The 18,055-nt window shown below is 43.4% G+C and overlaps 2 protein-coding genes across 2 annotated transcripts in view; one reads left to right on the top strand and one right to left on the bottom strand.

The window, feature by feature from the left end:
* Nucleotides 1-18,055, bottom strand: part of CMIP (c-Maf inducing protein) — a 605,118-nt gene that overhangs the window by 363,465 nt on the left and 223,598 nt on the right. The gene's annotated exons all lie outside the window — the stretch shown is intronic.
* The window catches only part of LOC134408947 (polycystin-1-like protein 2), a 73,219-nt gene continuing 68,461 nt past the window's right edge, over nucleotides 13,298-18,055 (top strand). Inside the window, exons 1-2 of the mRNA XM_063141466.1 lie at nucleotides 13,298-13,622; nucleotides 17,036-17,200. Coding sequence (XP_062997536.1) covers nucleotides 13,322-13,622; nucleotides 17,036-17,200 — 466 coding nt within the window. The 5' untranslated portion in view covers nucleotides 13,298-13,321. The remainder of the gene's footprint in view (nucleotides 13,623-17,035; nucleotides 17,201-18,055) is intronic.

Raw genomic sequence — 18,055 nt, 5'->3', positions numbered from 1 at the left:
ACCTAAGGTCATCCTCAGGGGTCTTTCTCCGCGAGCCCCTGCCAAAGGAAGTGAGGCAGGTGGCTACCAGGAGGAGGGCCTTCTCTGCTGTGGCACCCCGGCTGTGGAATGAGCTCCCTAAGGAGGTTCGCTTGGCACCTACATTGTATGCTTTTAAACCCTTTCTATTCTCCCAGCATTTTAACAGTCTATAAATAAATTTTAACTTGGTGTTTAAAATTTGTAATTTTGCATTGCTGCTGTTTTTATCTGGTTGAGCTTTTATATTGTATTTTATAGTATGGTTTTATACTGTGTTTTATACTTTGAATGTTTTTAATTTTTGTGAACCGTCCAGAGAGCTCTGGCTATTGGGCGGTATAGAAATCTATATAAATAAAAATGTAAATGTTTGTTCGAAACAGACGTTATATCTCCGAAAGTTCTTCACCGATTGCTTTGAAATTTTAACACAACATTGCATTCGAATACGCGAGCGTTGTTATGTAACTATGTTCTATATGGGGTCAAAGGTTTGTCTTAAAATCGAAGAAATAGGCCTCCTCAAAACCAGTCCTGCTGATCATTGTGACATCGCCAACCAGTAGGCCAATCCACTGCCTCTGCCTCCTCTCCTATTTGCATGTTCTCTCACAATTGGCTGAGTGAATATAGATGTCACACCTGTGACAGTTACACATTCTGAAGAAAGGTAACTGCCAGGAGTTTCCACTAACCTCCTCACCATAAAAACATCCTTTTTAAAAAACCAAACAATCTGCTTTACTTCATCCAAATAATGCCTCGCAGAAGATCACACTTAGGTTGTAGTACTCGCAGAGCGGAAGCACTGCGACGAGAAATTGCAAATCAGACTCAGGAAGAACAATGAATTGAATGCACGCTGCGGAATTTATACCGGCATAAAATGGTCCATCGTTTCAAAACTGCAACAGCTACTTCACGAAAAAAACAATTTAGTACATTTGTTCAAAACAGCAATTGACATGATGCCATCTGATACACACAAGATTGTTATTCATGCTGACAAAACACCTGCTGGAGAACATGTGCGAAGATTCAATGCTCCAACTATAGACGAAGTGGCAATTGTTATAGTCGGAGATCAATCTTGACAGGACCTTTCAAAGGTGAAGATGTCCTCATTCCTCGCATTCCTATGATTCCAACAGATATGCCATTTCAATTTAAGAGATTGCAATTCCCAATTCGATGGGCGTTTGCAATCACCATCAACAAAGCTCAGGGCCAATCTTTAGAATTGTGCGGTTTAGATCTAGACACAGATTGCTTCTCACATGGACAATTATATGTTGCGTGTTCTAGAGTCGGCAAACCAGACAATCTCTATATCTACACAGACAATGGAACAATTAAAAATATTGTATATCCACAAGCATTGTGAAATTAAACATATTAGAAACATCCGCTTTGTCTTTTCTTTCTTTTCAATTTAACCAGACTGAGCCACAGCAACGCGTGGCAGGGTACAGCTAGTCTATATAAATAAAAATGTAAATGTTCGTTCGAAACAGACGTTATATCTCCGAAAGTTCTTCACTGAATGCTTTGAAATTTTGACACAATGTTGCATTCGAATATGCGAGCGTTGTTATGTAACTATGTTCTATATGGGGACAAAAGTTTGTCCTAAAATCGAAGAAATAGGCCTCCTCAAAACCAGTCCTGCTGATCATTGTGACATCGCCAACCAGTAGGCCAATCCACTGCCTCTGCCTCCTCTCCTATTTGCATGTTCTCTCCTATTTGCTCTTATAGGTCATTGTAACATTGCCAACCAGTAGGCCAATCCACTGCCTCTGCCTTCTCTCCTATTTGCATGTTCTCTCCTATTTGCTCTTATAGCTCATTGTGACATCGCCAACCAGTAGGCCAATCCACTGCCTCTGCCTCCTCTCCTATTTGCATGTTCTCTCACAATTGGCTGAGTGAATATAGATGTCACACCTGTGACAGTTACACGTTCTGAAGAAAGGTAACTGCCAGGAGTTTCCACTAACCTCCTCACCATAAAAACATCCTTTTTTAAAAACCAAACAGTAGGCCAATCCACTGCCTCTGCCTCCTCTCCTATTTGCATGTTCTCTCACAATTGGCTGAGTGAATATAGATGTCACACCTGTGACAGTTACACGTTCTGAAGAAAGGTAACTGCCAGGAGTTTCCACTAACCTCCTCACCGTAAAAACATCCTTTTTTAAAAAACCAAACAGTAGGCCAATCCACTGCCTCTGCCTCCTCTCCTATTTGCATGTTCTCTCACAATTGGCTGAGTGAATATAGATGTCACACCTGTGACAGTTACACGTTCTGAAGAAAGGCAACTGCCAGGAGTTTCCACTAACCTCCTCACCGTAAAAACATCCTTTTTTAAAAACCAAACAGTAGGCCAATCCACTGCCTCTGCCTCCTCTCCTATTTGCATGTTCTCTCACAAAACTTTGCAACGGCACGTGGCTTGCAGTAAAAAAATTACTGAGCAACGTCATAGAAGGAACAATCTTGACAGGACCTTTCAAAGGTGAAGATGTCCTCATTCCTCGCATTCCTATGATTCCAACAGATATGCCATTTCAATTTAAGAGATTGCAATTCCCAATTCAATGGGCGTTTGCAATCACCATCAACAAAGCTCAGGGCCAATCTTTAGAATTGTGCGGTTTAGATCTAGACACAGATTGCTTCTCACATGGACAATTATATGTTGCGTGTTCTAGAGTCGGCAAACCAGACAATCTCTATATCTACACAGACAATGGAACAATTAAAAATATTGTATATCCACAAGCATTGTGAAATTAAACGTATTAGAAACATCCGCTTTGTCTTTTCTTTCTTTTCAATTTAACCAGACTGAACCACAGCAACACGTGGCAGGGTACAGCTAGTGTAATAAATAAATAAATAAATAAATAAATAAGTTTTCACCAATCCATTTGCTGAAGCTTACACCAAGGTCACGGCATATTTTCACTGAGTTAGGTTTGTGGTAGGTATGAAGAAGTGCCATGGCATCTACAATCGCAGCATTTTCCTGTAGTTCTTCATGCTCTTCCAAATCTGCGGGTGCTGTAGCATTATCTCTATCATTTCTTGGCCAGGTGTTGTTTGTATTGATTCTAGGGCATCCATAAGTTTGTACTTAGCTAGGCAATGATGCATTCTCCCATCAGCACCAAACAATTACTTCGGCAGTGCTGAAAACTGGTAGTTACTGAAATTGTACTTTAAATCTATGTCATGCCTGGTTCTGGATGCTATCAACAACCTTGAAATAAGGGACAGATCCGTCTTCATGGTTATAGTTTTGTCTTTCAGGGTAATTTTAACTTTCTTCGCTGCTGTTTTACACGTTTTAATTACCTTCTTCTTCATAGGCGCCCAGAACTGTATGCTGTTACTGTGAACTCGCTGTTGCAAGAAGGTATTATAGAGATCTTGTCCAACTTCTGCCACACTCTCTGAAGACACCTGTACTTCTTGTGAAAAGACACGCTGAGTTAGGGTATGAATGAGCTCATCACTTTGGCAGTGAAAGGGATTTGTTGAGTTTTAAAAAACTTTTTTTAGTTTTAGAACATTGTTGTCCTGACGTTGTTGTAATTTAATGGACAGTTCATGATGTTTACTTTGTTTTGTGTTTCGAAAGGCTATCATGTTATCAGTTTCACTTGCAATTCTAGTTAGTTCCGAATTAGCAAGAAAGAATTGGTTCTGAGCATTCTCGTTAAGTGTTATACCAACAAGTCCTCCGTGTACCTTAAGTTTTCGATTTTGATGTTCTAGGGCTTCGTCAGTGCCAAGAGCACAAAATGGCACTGAACTTCTGTTCACGACCCAATTCCCCTCCATGAATTGTTTCCAAATCTCTGGATCTTCTGACTCCAAGGTTTCCATCTCTGAAAGGTATAGGGTGATCATCCATGCATAATTCAGTCGATTAAATGCAAAGAAGTACTTCACAAACTCGTGGAGGGATGCCAAGCCCAGTGTCCAATCCGATGTTCTTACAGCTCTTATGAAGCCCATTGTTGTTTGCACCATATCCATATATGTGCATGCTAGTCTGAAAACAGGCTCTCTGGCCTTTCTTGTGGTGGAAAATTTGAAAATCTATTTCAACAACAATCTTCTTTTCTTTTATGGTAGAAATTAAAGTGGCATGTGCTGTTTGAAGCTCTTCTTCATTTCCAGCTGTCAAGCCCTCAACCACTTCTTGGAAAAGAGGCTTCACACAGTCTAGTTTTCCGGGATATTCTTCCTCAAATTCTTCTAGAAGGAGACTAGTCAATGCAGAGACTGTGGTTATGTAAGCTTGAATTGCTCTTATGTGTTTTCCATCAAGGATTTGTTTCATCGTTGCTGTAGAATATAAATCACATATCAGCCATAATTCAGGTATACCAGATCCTTGTATAAATTCTCCGATTGTGCTCAGTTGAGCAATTATAATATGTAGCTCACCAGGTTTCAAAAGCCATTTTCCCTTACAGTCTTCGACAGACATTTCCAGTTGTTTCAGTGGTGTGTAAAGAGCCATGTCAACTGTGACAACTACCTTTTTTTCCTCCATTGCCTGCACTGAACTTGTGTGAGGTACTGAACTGGTGTCATGCATTAAAACTGTTGTGATGAACTGCACTGTTAAGTTTCTCCAGTTGCCTCATGACAGTAAGCTGCACTGAATGATTGGTTGGTGACTCTGGAATCATAGGTAGCACGGCTACTCTTGAGACAGGTTTCTCATCTACTATGAGGCTGTTATAGTCAGACCACGTTAGAGAGTATCCAGTAGACTTCTTGTTGGCAGTCAGTATGTAACTTCTTAGAAAAAACCAAGCAGCATCAACAAGTACAGGCTCATTAAGAATTGCCAGGGAGTTCATTTGTTTGTGTGAACCCACAGGCAGCAGGTTTTCCAGTTGGGTGGGTTTGGACATGCAAATACAGTTGGTAGAGCAGTGTCAAAGGTTTCTCCTGGCCAATCCTTTGATGAAGCTGATGACAGCAGTGTAATGGGATCACACTCTTTCATAACTTGGTACACCGTTATGACAGTCCCATGAAGTGTTCTTCTGCCATCTGCTCTGTCTTCAGAGAAGTCAAGGTTGTCAGCAGCACAATGTATAAATCTATTTGGCACAATGTCTGGTGGGATGTAAACGCCATCGTTTTCATGAATTCTTTTCAAAACACTTGATGTGATTTGTGTTTCTAACCACAGGACCCGTTTATAATCAATGCTACAGCCGACACCATGCACAATATTTTCTAGGAAATGGCTGCGGGTTGACCCATGAATTGTCAGACCAACAGCAACCTGAAGTGGTAAATCTCTTTTTAGAAGAAATGTTCAGGAAATATCATACGGAAACCTTAAAAGTAAACTTTTTGATAAAATGATAGGTCCTAAAAATACGTAATGACCTTTTTTGTAGGGCTGTGCAAGGACCCCCCCCCGCCCCGCTCCCAATCCGCAAATTGCGGATCGGGCCCACTCCGCCCCACCTTAATCCATCTAGAGTCTGCTCCGCTCTGCTGCGGAGCTCCGGCTCCAAATCGGAGCTCCGCAGCGGCAGGGCCCCCCCTCCCTCCTCCCCTTACCTGCTTCCGTCCCAGCCCGCTGCCAGCTTCACTAGAGCCTGTGGCTAAATCAGGAACTGTAGGCCCCGCTTGCGTCCTACACTTCCGGGTTGAGCCACGGGCTCTAGTGAAACCAGTGATGGGCCGCGATGGACGCAGGTAAGACCCCCTCCCCCTTGCCCCCTCCCCTGGCTCTGCTGCCATCACCGCACAGGTGGCGGTGGCAGGACCAGGTAACCACCCCCTCCTTCCTCCCCCTTACCTGCGTCCGTCCGCAGCCCCCAGCCGCGGGGCCGCAGACAGACGCAGATAAGAGCCCCCTCCCCCTTGCCCCCTTACCTGGCTCTGTCGCTGTTGCCGTACAGGCGGCGGCGGTGGTGGCAGCAGGGCCAAGTAACCCCCCCTTACCTTTTTTGTGGAGCTCCGGATCGAGGCGAAGGATCCGCCTTCACCTCGATCCGCTCCGCGACACTCCACTGCTCCCCCGATCCTCTTCCCCTCCGCCTTAAGGGGAGGCGAAGCACCCCAATCCACTTCTGCTTCTCCGGTCTGAGGAGAAGCGGAACACAGCCCTACTTTTTTGTGTGTAGAATTGAAGGAGAAACATTTTCTGTCTATATATTTTTTTGTATTAAACAGACGGTTACTTAGAAAAATGGGGGAAAGTGTTTGCGATGGCAGCCATTGTTTTTCGCCTGCAGCATTCAAGCGCACCATTTTTGAGAGTGACACCATCGAAATTATGTTTCTCCAAGGTCAAACGAAGAGATTGAGACCACTCCCACACTTGCATAACCAAGGAGCCCACGGATGTACATTTGGCAGCCTACTAAAAAAAAAAAACCCTTTTGAAAATAATTTATGAGGGGGCACCCCCAAAAAACACCCCAACCACTCAAAGGTAATTGAGCATACTGAATGTCCACAGGATGCCAGCTGTCTGTTGGAGGTGGGCGGAAATGGATATGCAGGGGTAATGGGAACAAAACGAAGTACCCAGGAACTTTCGATGCTGCAACATTTTGTTGCAGGTCTCACTTGTTTATTTCTGGATTTATTTATTGTCATCAACTGCAATATTGCATCTGCCTAGTTACCTTTGAACCCGTCATTTTATCTATGGGGGACATATTATTGTCTTACATAACGAAGCCAACTTAACAAAATGTGACTCTTTATCAGGGGGATAATTTTCAGTCGTGAAAGTAAAGGACTTGTAAATGATCGTGTTTACAATCTGATAGACAGATGAATCCACCCAGTCTCTGTGGTACAGCTAGTCAGGGAATGTGACCGCAGTTACAGAGTATAGAATATCTCCTGAAATTATATTGCTCTGTTGTTATCGCATTGTGCCTGGAGACACAGGGCTAATCATCATCGTTGTTGGATATTGCCATGATCTTTGCTAGCGATAAAGTGCAAGTGTATTCATTAGCTGAACATTAATCAGTTAATTCAACAAGGTTCCTAACTTTGCAGAGGGAGGATCTTTATGTGCCATATAGGTGGATTCAAGGGCAAAACAAGTGGACTTTATTAATATATTTTGCCAAAAAGTATGGTTGCTTCTTAATCTATCAGACCATAAGATGCAATTTTAACAATTTGTTAACCACAAGCAATCCATGAGAAGAACCCATTGTGTGTTTGGAGGTTGCAAACTGTGGGTTGTTCATGGTTTGTTATTGTGGCTGGGTTCAGACAACACCCCACCCATATTTCAGCAACAATCCATGGTTCAACGACAACCCAGACTCAACCCGTACTCAAACTTGAGCGTGGGTTATCATGTTGTGTGAACTCAGTCATAGGCTTCACACCTTCAAAAGCTGGGTTCACACAACATGCCAACCCACACAGTGGGTTATTATTGAACCATGGGTTGTTTGTTGAACCATGGGTTAGTGTGTTGCCTGAACCCAGGACATATTCCCTAGTGTAGCTTATTAATTATGCAGTGATTTATTTTTCTTGAACAATCCACCTTGGTTTGTTGTTGTGTTGTATACAATGGTTAACAAGTCACACTGCACGGTTAACAACTCACCCTGTGGAAGATGTCCTGGGTTTGGACAACACATTCAACCACAGTTCAACAAACAATCCACTGTTCAACAACAACCACACTCAACCACTGAATGTGGTTTAGAGTGTTGTGTGAATGCATCCAAAGAAACACACATGGGTTGAGTGTAATTGCCTTGCTTTATTAGGCTAATTAAGCTTAGAAGATAACTCCAAGGCTTCACACTCTCTTTAGGTGTGAAGAGACATCTACTGAATAAAGCTTTGTCGTTTGTATGGCAAACTTCTTTATTGTATCACATCTTGGTGGGAGGGCTTGGAATCACGTCTCTTTTGGTTTCATCACAGAATTGAGATTCGAGCGCTACTTGAGAAGCATTTCCTTTTTGGCTTTTCTGCTACATAACCTGTAGGTGGCACTGTGCTATAGTGGAATAGTGCAAAGACATAAGAGGAAATCATGTTTTCTTTCACTTTTGGAATTAAATGCTGCATTTTCCCTGCTCTAAAAAAATTCACTGAAAGTGCTGATTCCACAAGAAGTGAAACTGCAGGGTCATGACATTGTCTAAAATGTCATGCAGCAGCTTCTGCTGCATAAAGCCCCAAGGAAGAACGCAACCGCGTTCGAAACGTGTAGGCACCTGGCACTTTAATAAACCCTTTACTAATAATATTATTGTAGAAGATTCCTTGGTTTCGCCCCTGTCTTTGGCTTATTTTTTGCTCTCCTAAGGGGTTTTCCTTCTTTTCGCACTTATTGTCTAAAAAACCCCATAAACCACCATGAGTAGACATAAGGTCACACTATAAGTCTGCAACCCTTGACACACTCACTTGGGAATAAGCCTCAATGAACTTAATGGGGTGCTCTAAATCAACAGAGGATGTTGATCCGGAGTTTGGTGGGGTGGGGGATCAGATCTGTCTCTCTTTGTTGCAAGGAGGCATTTTACCCTCTTCTCCCTCCAATTGGCTTGTGACTGAGAAATATGCTCAAGTATTCACATGACAGACAGGTAGTTCGAATTGAGGAAAATCTTTCCTTGGAAAGTTCACTGCACTATGCCGGCATTACACACTGCTGATATGGCACCATTAACTCTTATTACTAGCTTATTTCTGATCTTTTTGAAAGCAGCATAAAGGGGGAAATGTGTGGGAGATATCCTGGAGGTTGATGACATCATGTAAAGGACCCATGAATTTCCATGAGTGACCAATCACGAGCATGCAATAAATTGGTCATATGGAGACACCTTTAGTTTCACAAAAAAGGAACATTTGTAATCCTACCCATTCCTCCTGGTGAGGTTCAGTCTGTGTTATCGACTTTGGCTTGCGCTGAGTGTGAAGCGTGTAGGTCACTTTTTGTACTCGGTCAAGATAGCTTATCAAGGGAGGGTTTATTACAGTTACCTTACCAATTAAGATAAACTCCTCATTAGCCTTGTGACGGGACTAGCTCAGGCAGCTGACTAAGCTTATACAATGTGGAGGAATGTATATTGTGAAAGGGGCTCTGAGGACTCAACTAAATATTTTTGCTAGAAAGGGATACAATCCTTTGCCGAGCCTGGGAGGTAGAAGAGCCTGGAGGATGTTTGGATGGATATGAATTTGTAAAAGGAACGTTGTGGCAATCAGCCCAGGACATTTTTGTCTAATGAGACCCTGCTCCTTCCTGTTAATGTTATGTTTTTAATATAGGCCCTGTTCAGACAACATGCTAAACCATGCATTCATTCCATTAACCATTTTATGGTTAAGCAGCATGGTTTAGCATGTTGTCTGAACGGGGCCATTGTGTTTTAAATGTGAATTTAATATTTAGATGTGAACTGCTGATTTTTACAATATTTAGGGGTATATAAATACCACTAATAAATAGGTGGGGCATTGCCAAAGCAGACCATTAGCTCTCCGCCTGTCAAGCAAGCGAGTAGTAGCCATGGTGAGAAAGAGGAGGAGAAGCAAGACCAGCTGGTCACAATGGTGGTGAGAAGGTAGACTTAGAGCATCTCTAAATGAGCAATTGATTGCATGCTTGTGACTGGCCATTCATGGAAGTTGTGGGACCATTACACGTCGTCATCAACATCCAGGATGTCTCCCACGCTATCCACAGGGAATCTCTCTTTAAAAAAAAACCTAGAGACAATGTGGCATTATCTGGGTTATCCCCACTAGATGGTGCTGTTTCATGAAACACAATGGAACCTTTCCGAGTTGGGACGTTTACAATTCAAAATCACGTAAAGGAGCACGTTGTGATAGTAGGAAGACTGTGAGGGTGAACGCCCTGGTAAGGCTGCAGGATTTTTCCTGTGTATAGAGAAACTCCTCCTGAGGGAGGGGCCCTATGAAGGGTGTCTGGCCCAAGAGCCCTCCAAAACCTAGAGCTGGCATTGGCCCTGACTGGCAGCAGATTGGCAAAACTGATCAGAGGCGGAGGTCTGTTTCCTAGCCCTGTGATGTGAAATGCTGGGGACTGAACCTGCAACGTTTATTCATGCAAAGCATGTGTTCGACCACACAGCTATGGCTCCTCCAAGTCCTGGCTAAGGGAACATAATAAGAGAGAGAGGGGGGGGGGGGGAGAGAGAGAGAGAGAGAGAGATCATACCAGGAGTTCACAAACTAAACAATGCCTGCCTGTGTACTGTGCTTTGACTTACAATATAATGCTTTACCTTAGTGTGCCTTCGTCCTCTTATGCCCTCTTTGAGCTCTTTTGCTTAGCACAGGAAGGCAGGAGATGGCCCTTTTTCATTGCGAACTCTACGCCCCCGAGCCAAAAGGCTGCAAAGCATAACATTTTCAGGGAGTGCAGCAGCATCTTGGAACCATTTCCTTCCAGGCATAAGTGATTTCAGGGTAACAGGCTTTCGGTGTGAGATGCAAAAATGGTCCTATCTGGGTAAGAATCAACTCACAAAGGTGCACATCCAAGAGGGTTGTTTTTTGTAAGCGGGAAGACGAACACAGAAAGAAAAGCTTTTCTGTTGTGGAGTCCTTCTGGGTTCACAATTTGAATAGTAAATGTACGTATCAATGTTCAGCGCCAAGATCAGCTGGGTTGCTTGGCATTTTTTTTTTAGTTTTCAGAGCACCACTAAACTGCGTAATCATTCAATCATCCCCTTTATCAGTACAAAAATGGAGCTCCCCCCTCTCAAAACTGCCCTGGGAATTGGGGAGGTTTTGAGGGGGGGCAGCCTCCCACCCTGCACAGAGTGATCCTGATGAAAATCTCCCCTCCAAGTGCCTGGTATTCAGTTTGTTAGAAGTGCAGGTGTGGTTGTTAACTAACCATGCTATGTAAGTAACTTCTACATTGGCCCTTAGCCCAGTATTCTTACCCAGTATTCTTACCACTACATAGCATGCTCTCTCTCTCTCGCTCTCTCTCTCTCTCTCTCTCTCTCTCTCTCTCTCTCTCTCTCTCTCTCTCTCTCTCATAGAATCATAGAATAGTAGAGCTGGAAGGGGCCTATAAGGCCATCGAGTCCAATGCAGGAACCCTGCTCAACGCAGGAATTGACCCTAAAGCATCCCTGACAGATGGTTGTCCAGCTGCCTCTTGAAGGCCTCTAGTGTGGGAGAGCCCACAACCTCCCTAGGGAACTGATTCCATTGTCGTACTGCTCTAACAGTCAGGAAGTTTTTCCTGATGTCCAGCTGGAATCTGACTTCCTGTAACTTGAGCCCATTATTCCATGTCCTGCACTCTGGGAGGATCGAGAAGAGATCCTGGCCCTCCTCTGTGTGACAACCTTTTAAGTATTTGAAGAGTGCTATCGCATCTCCCTTCCATCTTCTCTTCTCCAGGCTAAACATGCCCAGTTCTTTCAGTCTCTCTTCATAGAGCTTTGTTTCCAGACCCCTGATCATTCTGGTTGCCCTCCTCTGAACATGCTCCTGCTTGTCTGCATCCTTCTTGAATTGTGGAGCCCAGAACTGGACGCAATATTATAGATGAGGCCTAACTCTCTGTGTGTGTGTGTGTGTGTGTGTGTGTCTGTCTGTCTACCCCCCCCCCCCTCTTTTCTGTGGAGACGTGGTATAACCTCTTCTCTCTTACTGGCCCCATTCAGAAGACTCCTTAAACCATGGCTTTAACCATTGTGGTTAAGCCAGAAAGCCGGGCTGTGTTCAGAAGGCACCTTAAACTACAGCTTTAACCATGGTGAAAAAAGCAAAAAGCCTTCTGAACACGGCCTGGCTTTCTGGCTTAACCACCATGGTTAAAGCCATGGTTTAAGGTGTCTTCTGAATGGGCCCAGTGAAACCCAGCCTAAGTATCTGCAAATGAACTGAAATTATATTGTTCCCCTCTTGGAGGTACTTAGGCTGGGTTTCACTGGGCTCGTTCACTGGAACCCTTGGTTCCTTCTTCTTCACATCTTCCTATTGCCTTACCATCCATGTTGAATTTCAGAGGGTAAGATTGTCATGGCCAGGACCTGCATTCTTGCTATTCTGTACGTTATAAACAAACCATTGATAGAGCACCATCAACGTACATGGCATTTAAGGAGCAACAGCAAAAAGAGAGGTCTCTGCCCCAAATATCTTACAGTCTAAATTTGACAAAAGGAGAATAGAGAAGGCGGATAAACGGCTTTACTGCCAGGCATTTGAATGCATACGATGGGGCATTTATGTCTGTTGTTTCTATCAGGTCCACTAGCTTATTGTAAATGTTTTAGCTGTTTAAATTGTTTTAAATGTTGTATGTTAGCGCTTTAGTATTATGTTTTTATTATCTTGTATTGTGATGTGTATTTTTGTGAGCCATCCAGAAAATGTGGTATAGAAATGAAATAATAATAGAATCATAGAATAGCAGAGTTGGGAGGGGCCTATAAGGCCATCGAGTCCAACCCCCAGCTCAATGCAGGAGTCCACCCTAAAGCATCCCTGACACATGGCTGTCCATCTGTCCGGTATAATGTTGCTGCTGCTGCTTAAGTAAGCCCAGTTATCTGTATTTAAGCTTCTGTTCAGTTACAGATAGGGATTTGTTTTGTCCCAAACTTTTACGTGCAGACTCTCACATGTGGCCATATGCCTCATTCGTACAGGCCTTCTTCGCCCCCTTGTCAAGGGGAAGAATTGCTAGAACTGGTTGTGCATGTGCATCACTGCACATGTGTGTACGCCCTTGGTTCACATATCACTGTGGATACAGAACTTCTGGCTGATTATTATGGTGTGCCGGCTTTCTGGGTTTCTGAATTCTTATTTTGGGGTAGAATGCCCAGCCACTGAACGTACAATAGCTTCTTCACAGTGTCTTTTATCTCTGGTTGCCATATGGCCAATGAGCCTATATATCAAAGTAATCTTCTCTGTACACATGAAAGGCAATAAATTAAAGCCTGCGGTGTGCAGTGTCTTGATTTAGAGTTGGACCATTCCACAATGGTCTTTTCTCCTATCCACTGTTGCATCTTGGCCTCGGGACATTTTCCTGTGTATTCACAGGCATCATAACCTTTGTTTATTGAGAGCAAGCTATTGGGAGCAAGCTATGGCTGCTATTATCTAGGAAAGGAAAGGGAAGAGGGAGGAAAATAGATGCTAGAGCAGAATGATATTTGAAGACGGGCTCAAAGAGAGGGGCTCATTTGGTGGTGGGCTACATCCATCCCGATGCAGGACTTGGCGAACCTGTGAACCAAGCATGCGGCTTCTCGTCATATTTCTTGCTTTCCTTGTCCCCTCTTCGACTACAGAGGATTCATCCCTTGCAGAGGGGATACCATGTTCAAAATATCAAGTGGCTTTCAATGATTCATGTTATGAGTTTGTGAGACTTCAGCGCACTTTCACGAGTGCCCAGAGCTGGTGTGAGAGAGGAGGGGGTCATCTGGTCTTTATCGAGAATGAAGAAACCCAGACGTTCTTACAGGAACACATCTCCCAGGACAAAGAGTGGTGGATTGGAATCACCTACAGTTCTTCTTCGAACGAAACCACGGAAGGTAGGACAAATAGCAACCTTCCTCTGTATAACATAGGTGGGTGGGGAGCAAGTCAACAGGGAGCAGTGGTTGGAGCCACCTTCCCCAACCTGGTGCCCTCTGGATGTGTTGGACTATAACTCCCATTATTCCCAGCCAACATCATGCCCATCTAAAGATTGGGGATGGCTGGGTTTAAGTCTCAGACACATTCTTGGGTGATTACCATTCAAACCCCACTCAGCCATACAGCCCCTTGGGTGACTTTGGACCAGTCACTCTTTCTCTCTCTCTCTCTCTCAGCCTAACCCACCTCACAGGGTTGTTGTGAGAATAAAATGTTGTGCGGGGAGAACCATCTTGATGCCGTCTTGAGTTCCTCAGGAGAAAGGTGGAATATAAATGTCATAATCAAACATACCCCCGAGACAAAACCACAAGAAATAATACCAAGAGAGGGTTTTTTTGGTGTGGGGGCGATGGTGGTGTCATTTTTGTTTTGTGGTTCTACTGCCGAGATTTGGAGTCCTAATGGTGACGGAGCCCCTGAGTGTTGTAAAATGGTGACTTCCTTGCACAATCTATAATCCAGCCACTACACAGAATAATGGATATATCTCATCTTTCTTTCTTTCTTTCTTTCTTTCTTTCTTTCTTTCTTTCTTTCTTTCTTTCGGCAAGTTTCAATGGTTGTATTTTTTAAAAATGAGCATTATAAACCAACGTTGGGAGTGTCATAAGCTGTGTAATACAGCAAACATTTTATTTTTTTCAAAAGGAAACTGACATGGCAGCGGCAAAATTGACATGGTCTTCCTGCCTACCTTGTGAGTTTCACCAGAGAATGGTGTGGTGACAGGTGCAGGCTGAAAACAATGTTGGTGGAGTGGGCAGACAAAGCAGTAAAGGGGGTTTACTCACAACCCCAGCTGCCAAAGATTCCACTTTGACACAGTGCATCATGTACATGAGAGTCAATCCATCTGAAATGTGGATCATTTTACAAAATTCCAGATTACTATTTTTTAAGAACTCCATAAATGAAAACTTTAAAATGTTTTGAGCAGGCAGCCTCTTTTCTGGGGTAATATTTAAAGTTTTGTTTTTGTTTTGTTTTTAAAAATGTATATATGTTATCCCCCCTGAAAATATAATGATGCTCATTGGTGGAAGGTGAATGTGATGGGTTCAACAGACCCCAATGCGAAGCCAAATGGTATTAATGTTTACAGGGAAAGAAGTTACACTGAGTTTGGTGGGACTTAACATGAAGGAAGTGTTTGGAAGATTGCAATCTTAACCAAGTAGATTTGAACCGAGTTCAAATACCTGAAGGGCTGCCACATGGAAGAGGGCAAAGATGTGTTCTCTGATGCCCCAAAGGGCAGAACTAAATCTAATGGGCTTAATTTACAGGAGGGTAGATTTCGTTTGAACATTAGGAGAAACGTCTTCATGGTAAGAGCAGCTTGACATTGTCTGCACACTGTCTTGTTTTAATTGGATTTTACTGTTTTAAAAATTCATATTGGTTTTAACATATTAATCAGACCAAGGGTCATAGAATCATAGAATAGCAGAGTTGGAAGGGGCCTACAAGGCCATCGAGTCCAACCCCCTGCTCCATGCAGGAATCCACCCTAAAGTATCCCTGACAGATGGTTTTCCAGCTGCCTCTTGAATGCCTCCAGTGGTCCATCTAGTCCAGCACTCTGTTCACACAGTGGCCAACAGACCCACAATCAGGACATGGTGCAACAGCGCCCTCCCACCCATGTTCCCCAGCAATTGGTGTATATAGGCTTACTGCCTCTGATACTAGGGGTAGCACATAGTCATCAGGACTAGTAGCTATGGATGGCCTTCTCCTCCAGGAACTTATCCAACCCTCTTTTAAAGCCATCCAAATTGGTGACCATCACCGCATCTTGTGGTAGAGAATTCCATAGGTTAACTATGCGCTGTGTGAAAAAGTCCTTCCTTTTATCCGTCCTGAATCTCCCACCTTTCATTTTCATAGGATGACCTCATTAGGTTCTCCTTCTAGAGAGGGAGAAAAATGTCTCCCTATCCATGTTTTCCACACCATGCGTCATGCATCATTTTGTACATTTATTATCTCAGCATTTTACCGGTCTAGTTTTAACTTTTAACTCTAATTTTAACTCTAATTTTAACTTTGCTGTTTTAACTTTGTATTTTATACTGGTTGTTTTATATTTTGATTGGGTTTTGTGGTTTAGATTTTTTTAAACTGCCCAGAGAGCTTCGGCTATTGGGCGGTGTGGCATTACCCAACAATTGATTATATTGTATATGTCTGAATTCGTATGTCTGGTAAGTAGGGAACTTTAGAACTGAGTGGGGGTGGTTTATGATGTAATAGGTGTGAGGGCGAGAAAGGAGTATATAAGGAGTGTGTTGGGCATTTGTGAAGGAGTGTTTTTTGGTTTTGTTTTCTTGTGGGTTTTATTTGTAAAGTAAGAAGAGTTTAGACTCTAGGGACTTAGGATTGGTGTGGAGAGAGAGAGAGAGAAAGAGAGAGGGAGGTGGTTGGTGTGTGGAGAATTTAGATTAGGCAGGATTGAAAGTATTATATTTTATTTAAAGTTTTTAAATTACAATAAACTTATTATTATTTTGTTAGCTACCAAATACCACATGTCAGCTTGGCATTATTTACTTGCCTTACAGTTCTTAAACACACACACACACACCCCACACAGTACATTTAGAGCAAATCCTTTATTAAACCTGTTTCCCTCATAGCTAGGGGAAAGGTTTTAATTAACTCTCCCTCAGGTTTTCAAGTGGTGGCGCTTGGCCTGAGCAGGGTTTATGCGGCGGACCTAGCATAAGGGTCTGTTATGTTGCAGCCAGTATAGAAATGCAATAAATAAATAAATAAATTCCTTCAAGCCTTGCCTCAATCACCTTTTTTCTCAACTAAACAGACCCAACCACTGTAACCGTTCCTCATGGGGAAGTGGCTCTGATTCCTCGGTCATTTCCGTTGCTCTTTCCTGCAGCTCTGCTTTCGCGTTTCCTTGGGAACGTTGCCCAAGTAAAGAGCTCTTGGTGGTCGTCTGTTTCCTGCCAAAGGAACATTTGGTGAGAGGCAGTGTGGTGTAGTGGCTAAAGTGTTGGACTGGAAGTCGGGAGATCCAGATTCTAGTCCCCACTCAGCCACGGAAGCTCACTGGGTGACTTTGGGCCAGTCATAGACTCTCAGCCCAACCTACCTCACAGGGTTGTTGTTGTGAGGATAAAATAGAGCGGAGGATGATGATTATGTATACTGCCCTGGGTTCCTTGGAGGAAAAAAGGCGGGATATAAATGCAATTATTATTATTATTATTATTATTATTATTATTATTAATAATAATAATAATAATAGATATGCAATAAATTCTGCTGATTCCTTTCTGTGCAGGTTCCATGATCTGGCTGGATACCTCGAATATCAGCTACAGCAAGTGGCACGAAGAGCCAGCCTCCGTCCTCACGTCGTCATGTGGCTATATCCTGAAGAATTCTGGCTATGAGTGGGGTGTAACGGAGAACTGCAGCCAGGAGTTTGACTTCATTTGTGAGTTTGGTAAGCGATCCTGAGCCTGTCCCATGCATTTGGGGAAGTGCATCTATAACGTTTAGCCGTCAGTCCTGCATCCTTTCCACTCCTTCCATTCTTTCGAGCGAAGACCTATGGGCACGCTCTTCGTACTTAGGCGCATTTCATGGTGTACCCCAGGGGTGGGCAACTTGTGACACTCCAGATGTTTGGGCCTACAATTTCCGTCAGCGCGAGCCAACCTAGCCAACGGTGAGGGATAACGTGTGCTGTAGGCTGAAACAGAGTGAGAATTCAAAATGGCGGCATCAGGTAGGGTGGGCAATTATGCATCACCAAACAAGAGGATATGCTCTGCTAAAAGAAGGCACAGAACAGACCTGCATAGCATTTGCATATGTGAATTTGTATGTATAATTGCAAATGTGGAAAGAACTACTATAATTGAAACAGAAAGACAATACATCTTACCTTAGTGGAGGAGAGAGAGCAGATGTCTGTGTGTTTACTCAGTCTTTTGTCTGGTACTGACTTTTGAGGGGCAAGTTCAAGACCCCTGCTGTCCCTTGTAATTATGGTTCCTTAACTTTAAAGAGAACCAGTGTGGTGTAGTGGCTAGAGTGTTGGACTGGGAGCCAAGAGATCTGGGTTCTAGTCCCCACTTGGCCATAGAAGCTCACCAGGTGACTTTGGGCCAGTCACAGGCTCTCAGCCCAGCCAATTTTATTTACTTATTTATTGCACTGATATCCTGCCTTTTTTTCTCCTTAAGGAACTGATGGTGGCATACATAATCCTCCTCTCCATTTTACCCTCACCACAGCAACCCTGTCTATGACTGGCCCAATGTCATCAAATGGGCTTCCATGGCCTAGTGGGGAC

The sequence above is a fragment of the Elgaria multicarinata genome, chromosome 14, assembly GCF_023053635.1.
Source record: "Elgaria multicarinata webbii isolate HBS135686 ecotype San Diego chromosome 14, rElgMul1.1.pri, whole genome shotgun sequence".
Lineage (NCBI taxonomy): Eukaryota > Metazoa > Chordata > Lepidosauria > Squamata > Anguidae > Elgaria > Elgaria multicarinata.
This window is presented reverse-complemented; position numbering and strand designations above follow the sequence as displayed.